This window comes from Leopardus geoffroyi, chromosome D1, assembly GCF_018350155.1.
Source record: "Leopardus geoffroyi isolate Oge1 chromosome D1, O.geoffroyi_Oge1_pat1.0, whole genome shotgun sequence".
Lineage (NCBI taxonomy): Eukaryota > Metazoa > Chordata > Mammalia > Carnivora > Felidae > Leopardus > Leopardus geoffroyi.
This window is the reverse complement of record NC_059329.1, coordinates 104,616,410-104,638,930: the sequence shown is the minus strand read 5'-3', so window position 1 is coordinate 104,638,930 and position 22,521 is coordinate 104,616,410. Positions and strand designations below refer to the sequence as shown.

General features: G+C 41.2%; 1 protein-coding gene across 1 annotated transcript; it reads left to right on the top strand.

The window, feature by feature from the left end:
• Positions 1-2,846: 2,846 nt before the first annotated feature.
• LOC123600550 (membrane-spanning 4-domains subfamily A member 3-like) lies at positions 2,847-22,079 on the top strand. The gene is made up of 7 exons (XM_045482577.1): positions 2,847-2,932; positions 11,862-12,018; positions 12,406-12,537; positions 13,314-13,370; positions 13,972-14,115; positions 18,270-18,371; positions 21,873-22,079. The coding sequence occupies exons 1-7, from the start codon at positions 2,847-2,849 to the stop codon at positions 21,990-21,992; spliced, it is 798 nt and encodes a 265-aa protein (XP_045338533.1). The 3' UTR covers positions 21,993-22,079.
• Positions 22,080-22,521: the final 442 nt, after the last annotated feature.

Below are 22,521 nucleotides of genomic sequence, written 5' to 3'. Positions count from 1 at the left end.
GGTCACGATCTCGCGGTCCGTGAGTTCGAGCCCCGCGTCGGGCTCTGGGCTGATGGCTCAGAGCCTGGAGCCTGTTTCTGATTCTGTGTCTCCCTCTCTCTCTGCCCCTCCCCCGTTCATGCTCTGTCTCTCCCTGTCCCAAAAATAAATAAACGTTGAAAAAAAAAAAACTGAGAACAAACTGAGGGTTGATGGGGGGTGGGAGGGAGGGAGTGGAGGGTGGGTGATGGGCATTGAGGATGAACACTGGGTGTTGTATGGAAACCAATCTGACAATAAATTTCATATTAAATAAATAAACAAATAAACATTAAAAAATATTTTTTAAAAAAGAAGAAGGCAGAATGAGGGCAAAGAACAGAAAAACACTGAAAAAACTACGGCAGAAAACTTTGTAAATTTGGTGGAAATCGGGGGCCCAATGACTCAATGCAAGATATCCTAAGGAAGATAAATGAAAAGATGACCCTGTTAAGGCATATGCTAATTAATTTTTTGAAAACCAAAAATCAGAATATCTCTAGAGTTGCCAGAGGGGGGGAAATGTGTACAAACAAAGAGATGGATGGTAACAAATTTCACGTTAGAAAATACACACTAGGCAAGGAAACAAAAAATGGGAATTTATGAAGTGCTGAGGGGACTATACCTGATGAGTATTCCTTCAAAAATAGACATGTTAGCAGAAGATCTAAGGCAATATTGAAAGGGTGCCTATCATTGAAAGGCAGAACTGCTTCTGGTAAGGATTGTTATATTGAGGATTCTTCTATTGGGTGAATTTTTCAAGCTTCATGCAGCTTTAGCTGAATTTATACTCCCTTTCCAAGTGGTTGGTTGACCACTGGAGTATGGAGAAAAGACCCTTATGGTAGCCAGGGGGAAATGGAGAGAATAAATATAAGCTTCTGCATATTACAGAAAAGACGGTGTCCAACATTTGAATCCTTATCATTGTGTTGTTATCTACCACCAGAAGCCAGCAGTCTTGAGAACAGCACAGAATACAGAATACAGAAAACTATGATGTCCAGTTTTAAACTAAAAATTCCTATGCATGCAAAAAATGAGAGGGGGTGGAGAAAAGAAGGAGGAGGAGAGAATGATGGGTGGAAGGAAGGAGAGAAAGAAGGAAGGAAGGAATGAAGGAAGGAAGGAAGGAAGGAAGGAAGAGAAGATGTAACTCATGGTTAGTTTTAAAAAATAAAAAAAGATCATAGAAACTGATTGAGTTGAGCCCAAAGACCAATCATTAGTAACTCTGTGTTCTGAAAAGGGAAACCACTTTTCTCTTGCCAGCACTCTCAAGAATAAGGAAAATAATATAGTTGACCCTTGGACCACACAGAAGTTAGGGGCATCGACCCCCCACATAGTAAAAAATCCAAGTATAACTTTTGATTCCCCCCAAATTTAACTACTAAGAGCCTACAGTTGACCAGAAGCCCTACTGATATCATAAACAGTTACCACATATTTTGTATCTTATTTGTATTATATCTGGTATTCTTACAGTAAAGTCAGCTCGAGAGAAGAAAATGTTCAGAAAGTCATAAAGAACAGAAAATGAATTTTTAGTACTGTACTGTATTTGTAAAAAAACAAATCTGTGTGCTGGCGAGGATGTGGAGAAACGGGAACCCCCGTGCACTGTTGGTAGGAATGCAAACTTGTGCAGCCACTCTGGAAAACGGTGTGGAGGTTCCTCAAAAAATTAAAAATAGACCTACCCTATGACCCAGCAATAGAACTACTAGGAATTTATCCAAGGGATACAGGAGGGCTGATGCATAGGGCCACACGTACCCCAATGTTTATAGGAGCACTTTCAACAATAGCCGAATGTGGAAAGAACCTAAATGTCCATCAACTGACAAATGGATAAAGAATATGTGGTTTATATATACGATGGAATACTACTTGGCAATGAGAAAGAATGAAATCATGCCATTTGCAACAACGTGGATGGAACTGGAAGGTATTATGCCAAGTGAAATAAGTCAGAGAAGGACAGATATCATATGTTTTCACTCATATGTGGATCTTGAGAAACTTAACAGAAGACTGTGGGGGAAGAGAAGGAGAAAAAAATAGTTACAAACAGAGAGGGAGAGAGGCAAACCATAAGAGACTCTTAAATACAGAGAACAAACTGAGGGTTGATGGGGAGTTATGGGAGAGGGAAAAATGAGTGATGGGCACCGAGGAGGGCACTTGTTGGGATGAGCACTGGGTGTTGTATGCAAGCCAATTTGACAATAAATTATATTTTTTAAAATAATAAAAAAAATAAAAATAAAATCTGTGTACAACTGGACCCCCACGGCTCAAACCTGTTGAAGAGTCAACTGCCCTTCAGTGTCTTCCTGGAGGGATTTGAGGAGATGATGTTCCTAAAGTTCTCAGCACAAAACCTGTTTCACCAAGTTTCTAAAATCCCATCGGCCCACATTTATTTCTGTCAGTTCCTTCTGAACAAGAGAAAGGAGACGTGGTACCAGCCTGACAACTACTGGCAATGCTCCCCGGTACCACGTTCCTTCAAAGGTGTGTCTGAGGAGATGCTCCAGATGAGGCATGGACTCGAGGCTGAGGCTGCCGATGAAGGACTCATTTTAACTTATTGATGATGGGGCAATGAATAGAGTTTTAGTCAGCAGACTGGAAGAACGTGGAATCTGAGGGGTGGCAAGTAAAGGAATAGGCTAGAATGCTCCTAATTCTGAGCAGTGAACTTTGAGAAGTATCAGCACATCACAGCCACTTATCTGGAGAGTACTGGATGTGGGAGCACAGCCAACGAGGAGCCTCACAGAGATCAAAGTGGAGATCTGAGCCCCCACGTGATGACTCAGTCTGTGCCAGACACGGAAGAGAAGCCAACACCTCAGGAGACGCCAGGCCCCCACCTCTGTGTTCTGGAACACACCAGGTATGCACCGCTCTTCACTCTTCTTCACGATTCTGAAGGGCACCTGAGGGGCTTCTTGGGTAAATTCTGGGATGTGGAGACAAGACCCTGACTCTGGAGACAAACAGAGCCCGGGCAGGGGTGGGGCTCTGGTGCAAGGCGTCTGCTTCCCCAGGAAAATGGCTACGTGGTATTTCGTCTCCCTGCTGTCCTGCCTCCCTTCCCTGTATCCTCACTTACGCTTTCCTGAGGGAACTGCCTTTATGGTAAATAAGCTTTCCTCTGGTGGTGTTTCCCAGGGGACCCATGCAGGAGTGTTGTTTGTAATAAATGTGATTAGGGGAAAGTTTTTCTTTCATCAAGTAGGAAATAGGCTTTGCACAATTGTGTACAGAAGACGGTGGGATGCCTCCAGTAACATATTTTTGGACCTCAAATCGAGGAGAATTCGCGTTTGGATCATGTGAGCATCCTTTCCCACGCAGGGGAAAGAGGGGGCAAAACTAGCCTCTGAATCCTTTAATATTAGTTTAATTACTGTGGGGTACAGAATGGACAAGATAGGGACGCTGGGTGGCGCATTGGTAGTGTTTCACAAACATTGCCACGGCATAAACACAAGACCAATAAAACACATAAACGAGGTAAAATCGTACTTAAAAAGTGGTTTAGGGATTCTCCTTCCAGCAGGAAGTGTGAGGAGGTTTACAGAGCTCTCTTCAGGCAAACTGGTAAGAATTCTTAAGAAGCATTTAATGTGTCTACACGTGGTCGGAGAGCAAGTGAATACTATTTACTGAAGACAAATCAACGAAAACACAGGGACAGAAAGCTGGAATCTGTGGTATTTGAATCTAGACTCGCTCCCTCTGTGACCCCTCCCAGCTCCCACTCAGACGGCCATCTTCCCGACAGGAGGCAGGACCTCGACATTTGGCAGCCTGCCCCCCACTACCTGTTGTGAGGCTAAGCTCCAGGTGAGTGTGCCTGAGACGTGAGGCTCCTTCTTTTCTTCTCAACCCCCTGCTTGAGGATGAAGGCTCTTCCTTGGGCACAGCATGGCTGAGAATACTGGGTCCTGACTGCCCCACTCCAGCGCATGAGTTGGGTTCCATACTGTGAGAGGCAAGCTGAGGGGACCTGGGTCTGTTACCCTACCCCACTAAGCACGTGGCTCCTAAAGTAGTGGTGTCGTTCATAGAGAAGTATGTCCTTATTCCTATACCCCAGCACTAGAGCTATGATTTACTTTTGTTTGTTTTTGCCTGGGGGTAGGGAGTAGTAGACCATGGAACAGAGGTCTCCAAATCACTCCCCAAAGGAAGCAACTTCATTTTTTTTTTCTATTTTCATTTTTCTTTTTTTAATTAATTTATTGTTTAACTTACATCCAACTTAGCTGTGGTGCAATGATGATTTCAGAAGATTCCTTAGTGCCCCTGACCCATTTAGCCCCTCCCTCCTCCCACCACCCCTCCAGTAATCCTCTGTTTGTTCTCTATATTTAAGAGTCTCTTGTGTTTTGTCCCTCTCCCTGTTTTCATATTCTTTTTGCTTCCCTTCCCTCATGTTCATCTGTTTTGTCTCTTAAATTCCTCATATGAGTGAAGTCATATGATCTTTGTCTTTCTCTGACTAATTTCGGTTAGCATCATACCCTCTAGTTCCATCCACATAGTTGCAAATGGCAAGATTTCATTCTTTTTGATTGCCGAGTAATACTCCATTGTATAGATATCCCACATCTTCTTTATCCATTCATCTGTCGATGGACATTTGGGCTCTTTCCATACTTTGGCTATTGTCGATAGTGCTGCTATAAACATGGGGTGCATGTGCCCCTTCGAAACAGCACCCCTGTATCCCTTGGATAAATTCCTAGTAGAGGAAGCAACTTCATTTGAAACAGAGTGTGAAGGTGAAGCCTAAAGGTTCTCTCAAAAACAGTGTAGATGGTAATGAAAGGCAATTGAAAACACATCAGATTAACTGGAGATATATGCTAAATCATACACTGGCAAGCTTCACAGGGGAAAATGGAATAAGGCCTGCCTGGGGCCGGAACAAGTTTCAATTACTGACTTGGAACTCTTTTCTTTCTTATTTTTAAATTTAGTTAACCTGTAGTGTAATAATGGTTTCAGGAGTAGAATTTAGTAATTCATCACTTACCTATAACACCCAATGTCCATCCCGACAAGTGCCTTCCTTAATGCCCATCACCCATTTAGCCCATCCCCTCACCCACCTCCCCTCCAGCAACCCTCAGTTTGTTCTCTGTCTTTAAGAACCTCTTAAGGTTTGCCTCCGTCTCTGTTTTTATTTTTCCTTCCCTTTTCCTATGTTCATCTGTTTCATTTCTTAAATTCCACATATAAGTGAAATCATATGGTATTTATCTCTATCTGACTGATTTGGCTTAGCATAATACACTCTAGTTCCATCCACGTTGTTGCAAATGGCAAGATTTCATTGTCTTTGATCAACGAGTAAATATTCCCATATATATATATATATATATATATATATATATATATATATACCACATCTTCTTTACCCATTTGTCAGTCAATAGACATTTGGGTTCTTTCCATGACATAACACTTCCATAATATTGTTGATAGTACTGCTTATAAACATTGGGGTGCATATGCCCCCTCAAATCAGCATTTTTGTATCCTTTGGGTCATAGGGTAGTTCTATTTTCGTTTTTCTGAGAAACCTCCGTATTGTTCTCCAGAGTGGCTGCACCAGTTTGCATTGCCCCCAACAGTGTGAAAACGTTCCCCTCTCTCCGCATCCTGGCCAATACCTGTATTTTCCTGAGCTGTTAATGTTAGCCATTCTGACATGTGTGAGGTGGTATCTCATTGTGGTTTTGATTTGTATTTCCCTGATGATGAGTGATGTAGAGCATCTAGAACTACCTCTTTAAAGAGCTTGATGTGTGTGGGTGGCGGGGGTGGGGGGGTGGTCACCTGGGTGGCTCAGTCAGTTAAACATCCAACTTTGACTCAGGTCATGATCTCACAGTTTGTGAGTTCAAGTCCCGCGTCGGGCTCTGTGCTGACAGCTCGGAGCCTGGAGCCTGCTTTGGATTCTGTGTCTGCCTCTCTCTCTGCCTCTCCCCCACTCATGCTTTCTCTCTCTCTCTCTCTCTCTCTCTCTGTCAAAAATAAATAAACATTAAAAAGATTTTAAGGGAGCTTGATTTTGATTGCATACCTTTGTGGAGTCATTCAAAATGCACTGAAAGGGCACTGTTGAAAAGAGTAGAGCAGTCAGCCTGCAATTAGTGGAGATTAATCACTGCTTGAGGGCAGGGAAAGAAACAGTCAAAGCAAGCTCTGAGAAAACCAAGGTCATCCCAGGGTGACTGCGGGCACACCCACGGCTCTGTTCCCTGGAGAGAAACATCAGAGGCTTCATACTGAGTGGGGGGAAGTAAGCTTACTAAAATAGTCCTGCCAGGGAAGATAAACGTAAACAAAGAAATAAAAATAGCAAGCCGAGGAGGGGTACAATTCCCAGAAATGCTACAGTATATTACCTAAAATGTCCATTCTCTAGCAAAAAATTACAAGACATGCAAAGAAGCAGAAACACATTAGCATAGATAAAGAGAGGCTTTTTATAACGCTAAAGGGGTCAGTTTCACCAGGAAGACACAATTACAAACATATATGCCGCTAACAACGGAACACCAAGTTATGGTGTTACCGGTAGCAAAACCAGACGTTGAGGGAGAAAGAGATAACTCAACAATCACTGTTAGAGACTGAACGCTTCAATCCAATAATGGATCAAACAGTTAGGCAAAAGGTCAACACTGATACAGGAGGCTTGAACAAGCTATACACCAACCAGACCTGATAGACTTATGGAGAACATTCCATCCAACAACAGAAAGGCTTTCTTCTCTAGTGAACATAGATTAGTCTCCATAATAGACTATCAACTAGGCCATAAAGCAAACCTCAATATATTTACAAGGATAGAAATAATACAGAGTATGTTTTCTGACCACACCAGGAATGAAGTTAATGGTTAGTAATAGAAAGGAATTCGAGAAACTCACACACACACACACACACACACACACACACACACACTAAGTAGCACACTCCTAAAAAGCAGGGGGTCAGGGAGAAAGCAAAAGGGAGATTAGGAAATGCATTCATGATAAATGACATATACTTATGAAATGCAGCTAAAGCAGTGTGCAGAGGGAAATTGGTACCTGAAAATACCTATTTAAAAAAGAGGAACAATCTTGGGGCACCTGGGTGGCTCCGTGGCTTAAGCGTGTGACTTGGGCTCAGGTTGTCATCTCGAGGTTTGTGAGTTCAAGCCTTACATAGGGCTCTGTGCTGACAGCTCAGAGCCTGGAGCCTGCTTTGGATTCTGTGTCTCTCTCTCTCTCTCTCTCTCTGCCCCTCCCCTGCTCATGCTCTCTCTCTCTCTCTGTCTCTCTCTCTCTCTCTCTCAAGAATACATAAACATTAAAAAAAATTAAAAAAAAAAAGAGGAACTATCTCAAAATCAATAACCTAATACTTCACCTTAAGACACTGGAGATTAAAAAATAATAATAATAATACACTTAAAGCAAGCGGGGGACACCCAGGTGGCTCAGTCAGTTAAGTGTCTGACTTCAGCTCAGGTCATCATCTCATGGTTTGTGGGTTCAAGCCCTGTGTCAGGCTCTGTGCTGACAGCTCAGAGCCTGGAGCCTGCTTTGGATTCTGTGTGTGTGTCACTCTCTCTGCCCCTCCCCTGCTCATGCTCTGTCTCTCTCTCTCTCTCTCTCAAGAATACATAAACATTTAAAAAAAAGATTTGTTTTTTTAAAGAGGAACTATCTCAAAATCAATAACCTAATACTTCACCTTAAGACACTGGAGATTAAAAAAAAAAAAATACTACACTTAAAGCAAGCAGGGGACACCCAGGTGGCTCAGTTAAGTGTCTGACTTTGGCTCAGGTCATCATCTCATGGTTTGTGGGTTCAAGCCCCGTGTCAGGCTCTGTGCTGACAGCTCAGAGCCTGGAGCCTGCTTTGGATTCTGTGTGTCCCTATCTCTCTGCCCCTCCCCTGCTCATGCTCTTTCTCTCAAAAATAAAATAAACATTAAAAAAATTTTTTTGAAGCAAGCAGAAATATCAGAGCAGAAATTAATGAAATACAGAACAAAAATAAATACAAAAAAAGCAATGAAACTAAAAGCTGGTTCTTTGAAAAGATCAGCAAAATTGACAAATCTTTAGCCACATTGAATGAGAAAAACAGATAGAAGTCTTAAAAATTTGAAAGGAAAGAGGGAACATTGCTACTGATCCTACAGAAATAAGGATTATAACTGTATACTATAAGCAATTATATGTAAATGAATTAGATTTCTTAGCTTAATTGGATGAATTTCTAAAAGACACAAACTACTGAAAAGACTCAAGAATTTGTAGGGAACACCTACAAATTCATTCTATATGCCCCGTCTTCCCCTGATAGCCAGACAAGAAACTATATTACCATAAAGGAAAGCTACAGACTAATATCTCTTAGGTATCTAGATGCAAAAATCCTCAACAAATACTAGCAACTTGAATCCTGAAATATATCAAAGAATGATAAGTTCGCTTGGGTGGTTCAGTCGGTTGAGCATCCAACTTCGGCTCAGGTCATGACTTCATGACTTCAGCCCCATGTGCGGGGCTCTGTGCTGACGGCTCGGAGCTGTAGTGCCCGAAGTTCCTAAACCTCCCACAAAAGACCACCAGAGTCGTGAGTCAAAGCCAAGCGGCAAGGGGCGTTTATTGCAGGTTCGAACCTGGACCTCTGCGCACTCGTTACCGGTGACGCTAAGAGGCCTCGATCAGAGTTGGTATAGGGTTTTTATAGACAGGGACAAACAGCATAGGTGAGTGAGGGTCCGGATTGGTAAATTCTAAAGTAAGGACATTTGTTATTTTCAGATTGGGCGTCCTTGGTCTGTCCTTCGGCGAGAAGGCTTTGTCCGTTACTTGTGGTGGGAGGAGAAGAAGGGGGAAGGGGAGGAATGTGTTAAGCAAGCAAGATTACAGAAGCGAAGGACGCCAGTTAGTTTGTGTACAATTACTACAATTACTTATTTCATTACATATCAGACTACATTCATTTAGGAAGGTTTACAACCCATTCTACTACACAGCGGGTTACATCCAGGAAAGGTCTCACAATGCTCATAGCAAACAGCAAGCAAAACAGACTTCTCAGCAATTGTATTTTTTATCAAAAATCCATAATAAGCAGAAAAGAGAACCTAGCTTTAAACTAAGGTAGGGCTGTCATTTGGATTGTTCCTTTCAGGAGCCTGGAGCCTGTTTCAGATTCTGTGTCTCCCTTTCTCTCTGCCCCCTTCCCTGTTTGCTCTCTGTCTCTCTGTCTCTCAGAAATAAATAAACATTAAAAAAAAATTTTTCGTGAAAGAATGATATACAATGACTACGTGGGATGTATCCCAGGAATGTGAGGTAGATTTAAAGTCTGAAAATCAATTAATGTACTGCACCGTCACCTAGAAAAATGCACCATCAAAAAGAAAAACTTCACATGATTATCTCAATAGATACAGAAAAAGCATTTGACAAGATCTCATACCCTTTCGTTATAAAAACCCTCAACAACTAGGAATAAAAGGGAGCTTTCTTAACCCAATAAAGGCATCTATGAAAATCCCGCAGCTAACACAATACTTAACTGTGAAAGATTGGAAGCTTTCTTGCCAAGAGTAGGGATAAGACGAGGTTGCCTGTTGCCACCACTCCTGTTGTCAACATTATTGGACATTATTGTCAACTTCCATTATTGGAAGTTCTAGCTAGGCAATTAGAAAATGAAATAAAATAAGAAGCACTCAAATGAGAAAGGAAGAAGCAAAACTGTCTCTATTGGCACATAACATCGTTGTGTAGGTAGGAAATCCGAAGGACTCCACTCAAAATCCATTAGAACTAATAAACTAGTTCAGGAAGGTACAGGTTACAAAATCAATATACAAACATCCCTGTAATTCTATACACTTGCAATGAACAAGCTGAAAATGAAATTAGTAAGACAACACTATTTACAAACATCCAGAAGAATAAAATACGTAGGAACGCGTTTCGTACGAGAAGCATAAAATTCAACGCTACAGAAACATTATTCAAGTAAATAAGGTGTAGTTAAATGAAAAGAAATCTTATGGATTAGAATATTTAATGCTCTTACAATGGCAATAGGCACCAAGTGACCTGTAGAGATTCAGTATTCTCTCTCTTACAATCCCAGCCGGCTACTTTGTAAAAACTTGATACACTGATTCTAAAATTCATATGGAATTGCAAGGGACCCAGAATAGCAAAATGTTTTTTTGTAAAAGAACAAAGTGGATGACTCACACTTTCAGTTTCAGAGCAACAATACAAAGCAATAATAATCAGGACAGGGTGGTACCAGCATAAGGATAGACATACAGATCAATAGAATAAAATTGAGAGTCCAGAAATGAGTTCATCTATCTGTTTATACTCAACTGATCTGTGACAAGAGTTCCCAAACCATTCAATATGGGAAGAAGGTCTTTCCAACAAATAGTATTGTTGGATAGCCATGTATGAAATGATGAAGTCGGACCCTTAGCTTATACCATAAACACAAATTAACCCAAAATGGATTAAAATCTAAATTTAGAAGCTAAAATTAGACTCTTAGAAAAGACTCTTAGAAAAAACCTAAGAGATTTTTTTCTCTAGAAGGTCTCGATCTTCATGACCTTGGGTTTAACAATGGATTCTTAGAGATGAGACTGAAAATATATGAGACACAGAAGAGAAACAGATCAAGTGGACTTCATCACAAGTAATGCTGGTCTTCAGAGGAGACCATCAAGAGAGTGAAAAGTCACCCACAGAATGAGAAAAAAAGTATTTGCAAATCATATGTGAGATAAGGGACTTGTATGGAAAAAAAATAAGGAAGTCTTTTAACTCAATATTAAGACAAATGACACAATTTTTAAATGTACAAAGGACTGGAATAGACATTTCTCCAAAGAAGATATGCAAATTCCATTAACACACGAAAAGATGCTCAAAATCATTAGTTATAGGGAAATGCAAATCAAAGCCACAATGGGGTACCAGTTCATATTCACTAGAATGGTTATAACCAAAAGGTCAGTCAATAACCAGTGTCGTCAAGGATGTGGAGAAACTGGGACTGTCACACACTACTGGTAGGAATGGAAAATGGTGGATCCACCCCGGAAAACAGTTTGACAGTTCCTCAAATGGTGAAACACAGAATTATCAGATGACACAGCCCTTCTACGCCACGTCTACACCCGAGAGAATTAAAAACATAAGGACACACAAAACTTTGCACATCGTTGTTTACAGCAGGATTTTTCATAATAGCCAAAAAGTGGAAGCAACCAAAATGCCCATCAACTGATGGACAGATAGACAAAATGTAATATATTCTTACAATGGGATATTCCATGGTCATAAAAAAAAAAAAGAAGGAAGCAATGCCCATGCTACAATATGGAGCAGTTCTTCCTGGGCCATCTTGCCACCTAATCCACATAGAACTCGTGTTGAACCCCAGACACAGAGTGACATATTTCTGTAACCTAGAAAATTTCCCAGACACCTGTTAAGTGACTTTTGTAAGCCTCCATCATTTTCTTTTTCCTTTCTTTTTCCTACTTTTGCTACGAAGGGCCTGCTGTGGGCACGGTATTGGGATCTACAATCGTAGACAAACATGACTTGGCCTAAGAGTCCTTTATGAGCTGTAAAGTCTACAGAAACAGAAACACGAGTGTCTACTTTCCTACTAATACTTCTCACAGAAGAGCACAGAGTACTGTACCTAGTGAGCAGTGAATAGTGAATCTGATGCTGTTAATGGCTGTTTTCTGCACAGAATGAGAGAAATTGTGGCTTCCAGTGGGATAGCTGTGGATGTTTCCTCAAATCAAAACCACGGTGTCCGGTTAGGGAAGGCTGTAACGCCTGACACCTCAGGACACACACCAAACAAGCTGCAGAGATTCCTGAAGGAACATCTCAAACTCCTGGGGGTAGGTGAGCCTCAGCCAGGTGCAAGTTTTAGTGAAGAGAAACTAGAAGGTTTTTGTTTAATCTTGGGTGGGGGGGTGGGAGGGGTTGGGTAGCTTGGGAGATAGTAGAGTGCTGGGAATCCCATGGAGGAGGCCTTGAAGGACACCAGGGTGTATACCTGTAGGGGTGACTCCAGGCAAGAGACGGGCAAGCTGTCACAGTGATGTGATTTTAGCTGTTGCCAGTACAGGGAGCAGATACCACGGTACCCAGCTCTACTTAGAAGCTCTTCTTAGTGACGTCTGATGGTCCAATCCACGGGTGGCCTCTGTGTTTGAACAGAGAAATCTTCTCTCTTGGAATGTTCGCCGACGTCTGTATTTTATTCTATTCTGTCTTTTATCCAGGTGGCTCAGATTATGATTAGTGTGAAATTCATCGTCTATGGGATAATTGGAATTTCAGTTCTCCATTACGCAACACCCAACACCAGTTTCTTCTCATTTCAGATAGGCCTCCCGATATGGGCAGCTTTACCTGTGAGTACATCTGACTTATACCTAAAATAATTAATAGTCAATTAACTCTTCATTCAGTCATCCATCAAATTGTGCACTGGCTGCCTGCAAAGGTTGCAGAGTTTTCAAACTTGCCAATCTAAGGTTCAATATTTAATCTCAGCCATTGTAGACTTTCCATTGTCATAGGAGCCTTAAGGTCTATGTGTTGGTGATTATTCATTAAATTCTAGGTAGCATACAGCTATACAGTAAAATCCTGCTCGTTTCCTTTAAGAGACTCTATTGGGTTGGGTTATTAGATAATTCCTGGTTCACCCACAGAGTTCTCTTCAAATATGCATAGAATATTGAAGTGTTGAAGATGATGGTCATATAGTGAACAACTATTCCTTTGAACTTGTCTTTTCCTGGCCACAGCTACTGAGATGAGAATCATGGGATATGAGTGCACTTAGTCCCTTCTCTGAAACTCAAGATATATTTAGCTCTCTTTTTAAATTTTTCTCTACCTTCCATGGAAACATTCACTGGATTCCTTTGATTTCATCCCCTCTGCTTTAGACAAGGATTTTCACCTTTAGATAAGGATGGTCAATTATTTTCATAAGGACGCGAAGACAGCCATGAAAATTTAGTCACGCACTGTATGCAGTTCAATAATCTGCCCTACTCAAAGTTTTGAAGGGATTTTCATAGGAAAAGAAAATACACACTAAGGGTAATTGATCCTTTAGACATGGCCAGTTAATGTGCAGGAAGAAGTGCTAATAAGCTCGTTTCTCTCTCATGAGCAGTTTATCATTTCTGGATCTATGACAGTTGTGTCTGCAAAGAAGCAAACCAAAGCTCTGGTAATGTATCAGTTAATTCATATTTCATTTATAAATAGTATGTGGCCTTGTAACACTCTGATATCCTATAGAAGGCCCAATAAGCCAGAAGTTCCTTGTTTTTCAGTACATTTGTGGACAAGTACAAATGTCTTTTCTTTCCACGAATTCATCTGATCACTCTGGGTCTGGATACAATCAGAAGCCTCCTCAGGTTTAGATAAGATCTATTCCCTTGGGTTTTCAGAACACAAATCTCCATGACTAAAATTTGACATAGACTTTATGGCCATGAGTAATGTTGATATAGAGAAGTGAATCCCTTTAGGCTTGAACAGAGTAGACATTTATTTGGGCTCATCCATATCAGGGAAGAGAAAGAATGAAAGCTCACAACTGATGCTTTTTCCTGTGGCATATTTTATTCAGCTGTCAGCTGCCTCCAGCTTTCCATTGTGGGTTTCCATTTAATTTAACTGCGACACAGTTAATTAGTACCCAGAAGAGGTATTAAGAATTATTTGTGAATGTCTCTCCTGGGAAAGGTTTATGGAGGCCTGTAAGAAATCAGAAGTTAAGGGTCCTGGATATTTTCGGTGAATGAACTTTTTCTGTATTGCAGCTGAGAGGAAATCTGAGAGCTAACACTCTCAGCACAGTTGTTTCGAGTATCGGAATTCTTATTCTTTCACACAACTTAGTAAAAATCACCTTCGTGAACTGTGACATGGAAAATTTATGTCCTGGTGTCACATCAGTTGTAACTGTAAGTATTTTTCTTCTGAATGCTGAAAAGCCTGCCTACGTATGAGGCCCAGGATCAGGAGATAAGAGATTATAGGCACAAGTCTAAAAAAGGTTCCTTCATTTGAATGGATCCATCATTTCTAGGTAAGTCCGATGTCGTTTTAACGAGAGACAAAATATTTGCATTCAATACAAACAAGGGCAGGAACCCAAAATTCCTTTATGCCAATTTGATACCTTCACGAAAAATTGCAAACAAATGTACCAATGTTATTTACTTCTTGGTCCATGATTGGGGTGATTTCTATTGTCTGCTTTATATTTTAATGTTCCTACAAATTTTCTACATAAATATGCATTCTGTATACAATTAGAATCCAGGTAAAACCAGGAAAACTCTCTGATTTGAAGAGAGCAGGGAGCTGAGAGTCAGGAGAAACCAAGGCATCTCGAGTTTGTGGGAGAGCACACTTGAGAAGAGAGATCTGCAAATAGATAATTCTAGATCTATACCTAGGTCCCTTTAAATATTAATTACAGTACTTATCAGTGCATGTGCATGAAAAAATACCTGAGGGCAGAGGAAGGATCACCCCAAATGATTAGAGGGAACAGTACCCAACATTCACCTAAGGCCAGGTATAGAGTCTGTTTCCATCTGCCAGCCTGTAAAAATATCTTGTAACTGACAAGATAACATTACAATGTCTCACACGTAATAAAAAATGACCAGACATACAAAGAAACAAAATAATATGTTCCATAACCAGGTGAATCAATTGAAACAGTCTCAGAAAAGACACAGATGTTAGAAGTAGCAGACAATGACCTTAAGAGTTACTTTATTCTGCGTTCCATCCTTTCAAGTTACGTGCAGACATGGAAGATATATGTTTTAAAGTCCCACATCATGGGGCGCCTGGGTGGCGCAGTCGGTTAAGCGTCCGACTTCAGCCAGGTCACGATCTTGCGGTCCGTGAGTTCGAGCCCCGCGTCAGGCTCTGGGCTGATGGCTCAGAGCCTGGAGCCTGTTTCTGATTCTGTGTCTCCCTCTCTCTCTGCCCCTCCCCCATTCATACTCTGTCTCTCTCTGTCCCAAAAATAAATAAACGTTGAAAAAAAAAAATTAAAAAAAAAAAAAAAGTCCCACATCAAACTTCTAGAGAAGAAAACTACCATGTTTGAGAAGAAAAACTGGCCGATAGGATTAATGACAGAATTAAACCTTCAGGAAAATAAAATACTAACGAACTGGAGGAAATAATACTAAAAACCATCCAAAGTAAAAAACAGAGGCACAAAGTACACGTGAAAATATTAAAAGAGCATCAGTGACCAACGAAGTAACTTCAAGTTATTGAAGAGACATGTAACTGGAGTCCCCACAGAAAGCGAATGTAGGACAGAAAAAAAATATTTGAATCAATTGGGTGAATCTTTCCCAAAATTTGGTAATACTTGTATACTCACAGAATCCAAGAAGATGAATAAAGCATAAGAAAACAAAAAACAACTGTATCAGGGCACATCATAGTGAAATTTCTCAAAACCAATGATTGAAAGAAAGTCTTTTTGTTTTTAGTTTTTTAATGCTCATTTCTTTTTGAGAGAGAGAGAGAGACAGAGTGCAAGTTGGGTTTGGCGGGGCGGGGGGGGGGGGGGGGGGGGGGAGGTGTCAGAGAGAGAGGGAGACACAGGATCGAAGCAGGCTCCAGGCTCTGAGCTGTCAGCACAGAGCCCGATGTGGGGCTCAAACTCACGAACTGTGAGATCATGACCTGAGCCAAAGTCGGACACTTAACTGACTGAGCCACCCAGGCACCCCCTTAAAGTAGGTTTCAGAGCAAGGTATACAACTAGGGGTGAAAAACGTCATTTATAATGATAAGGTGATTTTTTGGAAAAAATGAACGAGACAGTCATTGAATTCATAAAATAAGAATGAAAAGAGAAGCCAGACTGGGAGATAGTATTTGCACAGCTCATGTCTGTCAAAGGACTGGCACCTAGGATAAATTTCTGGAATATATAAAGAACTCTCAACAATAAAACACCAACAATCCAATTTTAAAAATGGGCAAAAGATATGAAGAGACTCTGCTGAAGAAAATATGTGCATATGGCAAATGGACACACGAAAAGGCATTTAATATGACTAGACCAGCCTTTAGGTGAATATAAATTTGTTTTTAATGTTTGTTTATTTTTGAGACAGAGAGAGAGCATGAGCAGGGGAAGGGCAGAGAGAGAGGGCAACACAGAATCTGAAGCAGGCTCCAGGCTCTGAGCTGTCAGCACAGAGCCCGACGCAGGGCTCGAACTCATAGACTGTGAGATCACGACCTGAGCCGAAGTCGGACACTTAACCAACTGAGCCACCCAGGCGCCCCTTTAGGTAAATATAAATTAAGAGCATTACAAGGTATAACGACCTACCTAACACAATATGCATAATTTAAAAAATAGTGGCAATACAGAATGCTGTCAAGGATGCAGAAAAACGGGATGTGTTCTGCATTGCTGGTGGGAATGTAAAATGGTACTCTGGAAAGTATCCCTCAGGAAAGTAGTTTGTCAATTTCCTAAAACACTAAAGATACACTTAACATGCAACCCAGCAATCTCACTCCTGGGCATTAGTCTCAGAGAAATAAAAACTGAATTCCACACAAAACCTGTGCTTGGTTGTTCACAGAAGCTTTTTATGTCACACACAAAAACTGGTAACAACCAAGGGTCCTACCGCAGATAAATGATGACTCATCTATGATACATACACACAACAGAATACTACTCAGCAAATAGAAGGAGTGAATGATTGATTCACAAAACAGCTTCTCTGGATCTAAAGAGCATCATGCTGAGTGAAAAACTGAATCTCAAAATATCACCAATTGTATGATTCCACTTACATAGTATTCTCAGAATGACGATATTATAGAGGCAGAGAACAGATCAGTGGTTAACAGGGGTTAGCGATGGTGGAAGGAAAGGAAGTATGTGTGGCTATGGGAGAGCGGCATGAGGGATATCTCTGTGGAGATGGAATAATACTGTCTTAACTGTGGTGGTGGTTACACAAATCTACGCACATCATGAAATCTCACGGAATCACACACACATTATTCCGACGTTAATGTCCTGGTTCGATATTGCACCATAGACACATATGATATAACCATAGGGAGACAGTGGATAAGGGTAAATGGGACCACCTTGTGCTCTCTTAGCAACTGCCTGTAACTTCCCATCATTATTTCCATATAAAAATTGAAAAAAATGGGAAAAAGGTAGAGTAGGCACTTCAAAAAAAGATACACAGACGGCAAATAAGCACCTGGAAAGATGCCACTAGTCATTAAGAAAACACAGATTAAGATCACAATTACTGGGCACCTGGGTGGCTCAGTTGGTTAAGTGTCCAACTTCAGCCCAGGTCATGATCTCATAGTTTGTGGGTTCAAGCCCCGCATCGGGCTCTGTGCTGACAGCTCAGAGCCTGGAGCCTGCTTCGGATTCTGTCTCCCTCTGTCTGCCCCTCCCCTGCTTGCTCTCTGTCTCTCTCTCTTTCTGAAATAAATAAACATTAAAAAAAATTTTTTTTAAACATCACGATTACCTATTACCACACATCTGCTAAAAGGGACTGACATCATTTATGACAACCAGTACCAACTTGGCCTTGTAGACAATCTCAACCATCTTTCAGATGAATTACTATAAAAGAAACTTTAACCTCTAGGAGACTTCTGGTTTTGGTTAGGAGACCAGGTTCAGGAGGGGGATTGGATCCGTTTCTCCTTGAGTCCCCAAATCCATTGAAAAGACTTGCTCCTATAGACACTGCATCTTTTCTGCTATTTGAGAACGAACAATATTATAATATTAACAACATAAAGTGATCACTGTGGAAAGGAAAGTAACCAAGACTATTTTTTTAATGCAGTCACTGTTGTGTTAAAATTCATAGGAACAGTGACTTTTTTTCTTCTGAAATCCAGTTTGTCAAAAGCACCACATATATTTTTTAATTCTGATTCAACCTGGTATCACCATTTTATATAATGCTAAGGTGCTCCCCACAATGGGTCTGAGGTGAAGCTCTGGGATATGGGTTTTCATAGGGCCATGGGAGGAAAATCCAATGCAACGGAATTTTATTCTCTTTAACAGGGTCTTGTGGTTATACTGATGATCCTGAACTGTCTGCAATTTTTAATTACACTTGCTCTGTCTATGCTCACCTACAATGTGGATGGCAAGAGAATTGACTGGGTAAGTAACAGTTCTTGAGAGAACAAGGGTGCAACTGATTGTTTTATTTAGTGATGTGGGCTATGATTATTTGCATAATTTTTGAGAGAAACAAAGACAAAACGGGTGGTGTAGAATTTCTGAGAACCACTCGTTTTTTGTTTTTTTTTTTTTCATTTTTTTAATGTTTAATTATCTTTGAGAAAGAGAGAGAGAAAGACAGATTGTGAGCGGTCGGGGGTGGGGGGCAGAGAGAGGCAGAGGCTCAGAATCCGAAGTAGACCTCCAAGCTCTGAGCTGTCAGCACAGAGCCCGACGCGGGGCTCAAACTCACCAGCCATGAGATCATGACCTGAGCCAAAGTCGGTCGCTTAACCAACTGAGCCACTGAGGTACCCCTTTTAATTTTTTAAAAGAGTCTACTTATTTATTTTGAGAGAGAGAGAGCAGGGTAGGGAGAGAGAGAATCCCAAGCAGGCTCCACACTGTCAGTGCAGAGCTCAACCTGGGGCTCGGAACCCATGAACCGTGAGAACCCATGAACCCATGAACCTAAGCCACGATCAAAAGCTGGACACTTAACCGACCGAGACACCCAGGAGCCCCATGAGAACCACTCTTTATATGCTAACTTTCCAGCACACTGATTAATGCCTAGGACAATCAGAAACTTTCAACCATGTTGACACTGAGTAATTCCATTTTTTTGTTAGCTTATTGGTTCATTGATTCATGTATGTATCATACACAGAACATCTACTGGTGGGCTGCACCATGTGGCATGGAAAAGATACAAAAATAAGTCCTCCACTTGAATAATTCAAAGCATAATTAGGAACATCACCCCACGAAGGGATAACTTATACTGTCGTGGTATTGTGCTGTAGAAACTCAGACTACCTCCAAAGTACCTGAAAGTTGTAATTTTATTCTCCTTTCCTGTAACAGCTCAGAAGTCAGCGGACCACATCTGGAGGTATAGCTTTAGCTTCTTCGTTGTGTGGCTTCTCTTTCCCTGTAGAAGTTGCTGCTCTGATGCCTTCCTTCGTCAGCCGGATCTTTGCCATATGGCCACACCGAATTGCAAAAGCTGTTGCATAATTTAGCCACAAGCTGGGCAGTTGTTTGTGTAGTTTAAACCTACGAGTTGTGCTATTTGAGGATGCAGATGGTACTGAAAACCGGTAGACAAACAATTTCCTATCACGCTCTGTTCGCTGACCACCCGAATGCCCTATTCAGCTTCCCTCCCCCAAAGTGAATGCACCACCCATTCACTTTGGAAAATCATCAAGGTGGAAAATCCAAAGTCTCATGCATTTGTTATAATTGGCTCAAAGTACAGGATTTCTGAGTGGTTTGCCATTTTAGCCTATAATTCTGGAACTGCTTACTTGTTACTTAAGAAGCTACTGAATAGAAGTCTTGTTATCTGCCCTCGCTTCCACTCAGAGCCAAAAATAATAGCTGATTAGGAGGATTAAAAATCACACAAATCCCCACTTTGAAAAACAAGTCATTGATAACCTTAATGTTACCCATCTATAGGAATTATGATTTGCTTAGGCAGGAGTTGAGAAGCCCAAACAAGGATATGGCTTTCTCCTCTTCTCATTTATTAAATAGCCCTTTATTATTATTGGTTTGCCCTCTTTGGGGGTTGCTTGATTTTTGCACCCCACGTTCTGATGGTACAAGGGATCTGGGGATTGTTTCAGATGCCAAATAGTTCCAAGTTTTTGCAAGGTAGGCCTTTGAGCTTGTGAAAAGAAAATATCTTTAAACCATCAGGAATGGTAGAACAGCCTTGTTCTCTTTTTTTTTTTTTTTTTTTTTTTAATGTTTACTTATTTTTGAGAGAGAGAAAGACAGAGTGTGAGTGGGGAGGGGCAGAGAGAGAGGGAGACACAGAATCTGAAGCAGGCTCCGGGATCTGAGCTGTCAACACAGAGCCGGACGTGGGGCTGGAACGCTCGGACCGTGAGATCATGACCTGAGCTGAAGTCGGACGCCCAACCTACTGAGCCACCCAGGGGCCCCCAGAACTGTTTAATGTTAAGGAGTGGGTGGGAATTTTTTTATTTTTTACTACTAAGAGGCAACTTAAGAAAAATTTTTTTTTAATATTTATTTTTGAGAGAGACAGAGCACAAGCGGGGCTGGGGCAGAGAAAGAGGGAGACCCAGAATCTAAAGCAGGGTCCAGGCTCCGAGCTGTCCACACAGAGCCCGACCCGGGGCTGGAACGCACGGACCGTGAGATCATGACCTGAGCTGAAGTCGGAGGCCCAACCGACTGAGCCACCCAGGCGCCCCCAGCCTCGTTCTCTTTAGTGGTGAATTTCAGGTCTGTATCCGTGAGCGCTCTCTCAGTTCCATCCCTTGTATGTGTATTCTAGACAGCAGGAAAAGAAAAGAAGCACACACACATGTATTTTAAGTGTGCCAGTCAAGAGTGGTTCACAGTAATTTTTCTTACATCCACTTGGCCAGGTCTTAGAATCTGGCCATACTGAGATGAAAACAGCCTTAAAATTAAAGTCACAAATCAGTAGCCGTTTGCTCAGATAAAGGCAAATGATTTTTTTTTAAGGAAATAAGAGAAAATGTAGCTTTAACCTCATACAAGTGTCTTTTAAAAAGTACCAAATACATTTTTGGAAAACACAATGATCATCCCTCATAGAAAATCTTATATATATTCTCTCATGAAATCTTTACACATGTATATATAGGCAGCCATAAAAATCATACACACACACACACTCACACACACACACACACACACATATATATATATATATATATATATATATATATATATATATATATATAAAACAGGCGCAGATTAATTTTCTAGGCCTTCGTAAATATTTAGGGTTCCCAGAAATATCCAGGCTGCTTTTTCCACATTAAAGACAGAAAAGAAAGGCAACGATCTCCTATCTCTCCCTAGTTTGTGTCATCCTGGATATCAGTCGATTTTCTTTTTCCGTTACCTCCTACAAATCTTACGGATGTAGGGAAATAAGCTGAAAAACGTTCACACACATCCTGACACTGGGTAACTTGGCAGTGTCGGTGGTGACTGACCTTGACCTCTACTGTGCCCTCCCTGGGGAATATGTATTAAATCACAGCAGCTCAGAGTAACATGGGGTAGCCTTTGGAGTCCAGGGTATACCTTAAGGAAGAGGACTGGAATAAAACTCTGAGGATTTAGGTGAAACTATTCTTTTTTTTTTTTTTTTTTTTTTTTTTTTTAATTTTTTTTTTTTTTCCAACGTTTATTTATTTTTGGGACAGAGAGAGACAGAGCATGAACGGGGGAGGGGCAGAGAGAGGGAGACACAGAATTGGAAACAGGCTCCAGGCTCTGAGCCATCAGCCCAGAGCCTGACGCGGGGCTCGAACTCACGGGCCGCGAGATCGTGACCTGGCTGAAGTCGGACGCCCAACCGACTGCGCCACCCAGGCGCCCCTAGGTGAAACTATTCTGAATGATATTTTGGCTTATTCACAGGTTTCTGCATTATCTTTCCTGAAATCGGCTTCCGAAAGTCCTTATCAAGGCTTGTTGCATCAGCCTTCATTCTACCAAAATCTTGAGAGGAAGGACACATTGTTATACTATAACACCTGAGACGGAAGTACCGATGTGAGAATATGCTTCTGCTACCTGCAGTCATGGAGATGGAAACTGGAAGAATAAAACGAGATAAGGCCAAAACCTTCTTTGGATCCTCCTTTGTTGACTACTATTGTATTAGTCAGCATAGACCATGATGCTGTAATAAGATTTCATCCCTGAAACACCTGTACTTATCATAACTTAACCGTATTAGTTGCATGTTCCATGTGACCTATTAGGTCACAGCCACCCCTGCCAATTACAGTCATATTAAACCAACACAGACTGAAGGGTTTAGCTACAATTCAGTAGAGGCTTGAGTACAGGTGAGAGACAGGTTTACATCACGGGCCATCGTTGGTATCATCTCTAACCAATCGAGCTTCTAATCAATAAAGGATTTCTCATTCTCTTTTCATGGAGATAAGTCTGGCTAAACATTACAGCCATTACCAATATCATAGGCAGCTTCTCAAATGTAAAAGACTAGTAACGTATTGTTTTGATCAAACATTTATGGTGATTATTTTTCTTGGGATAA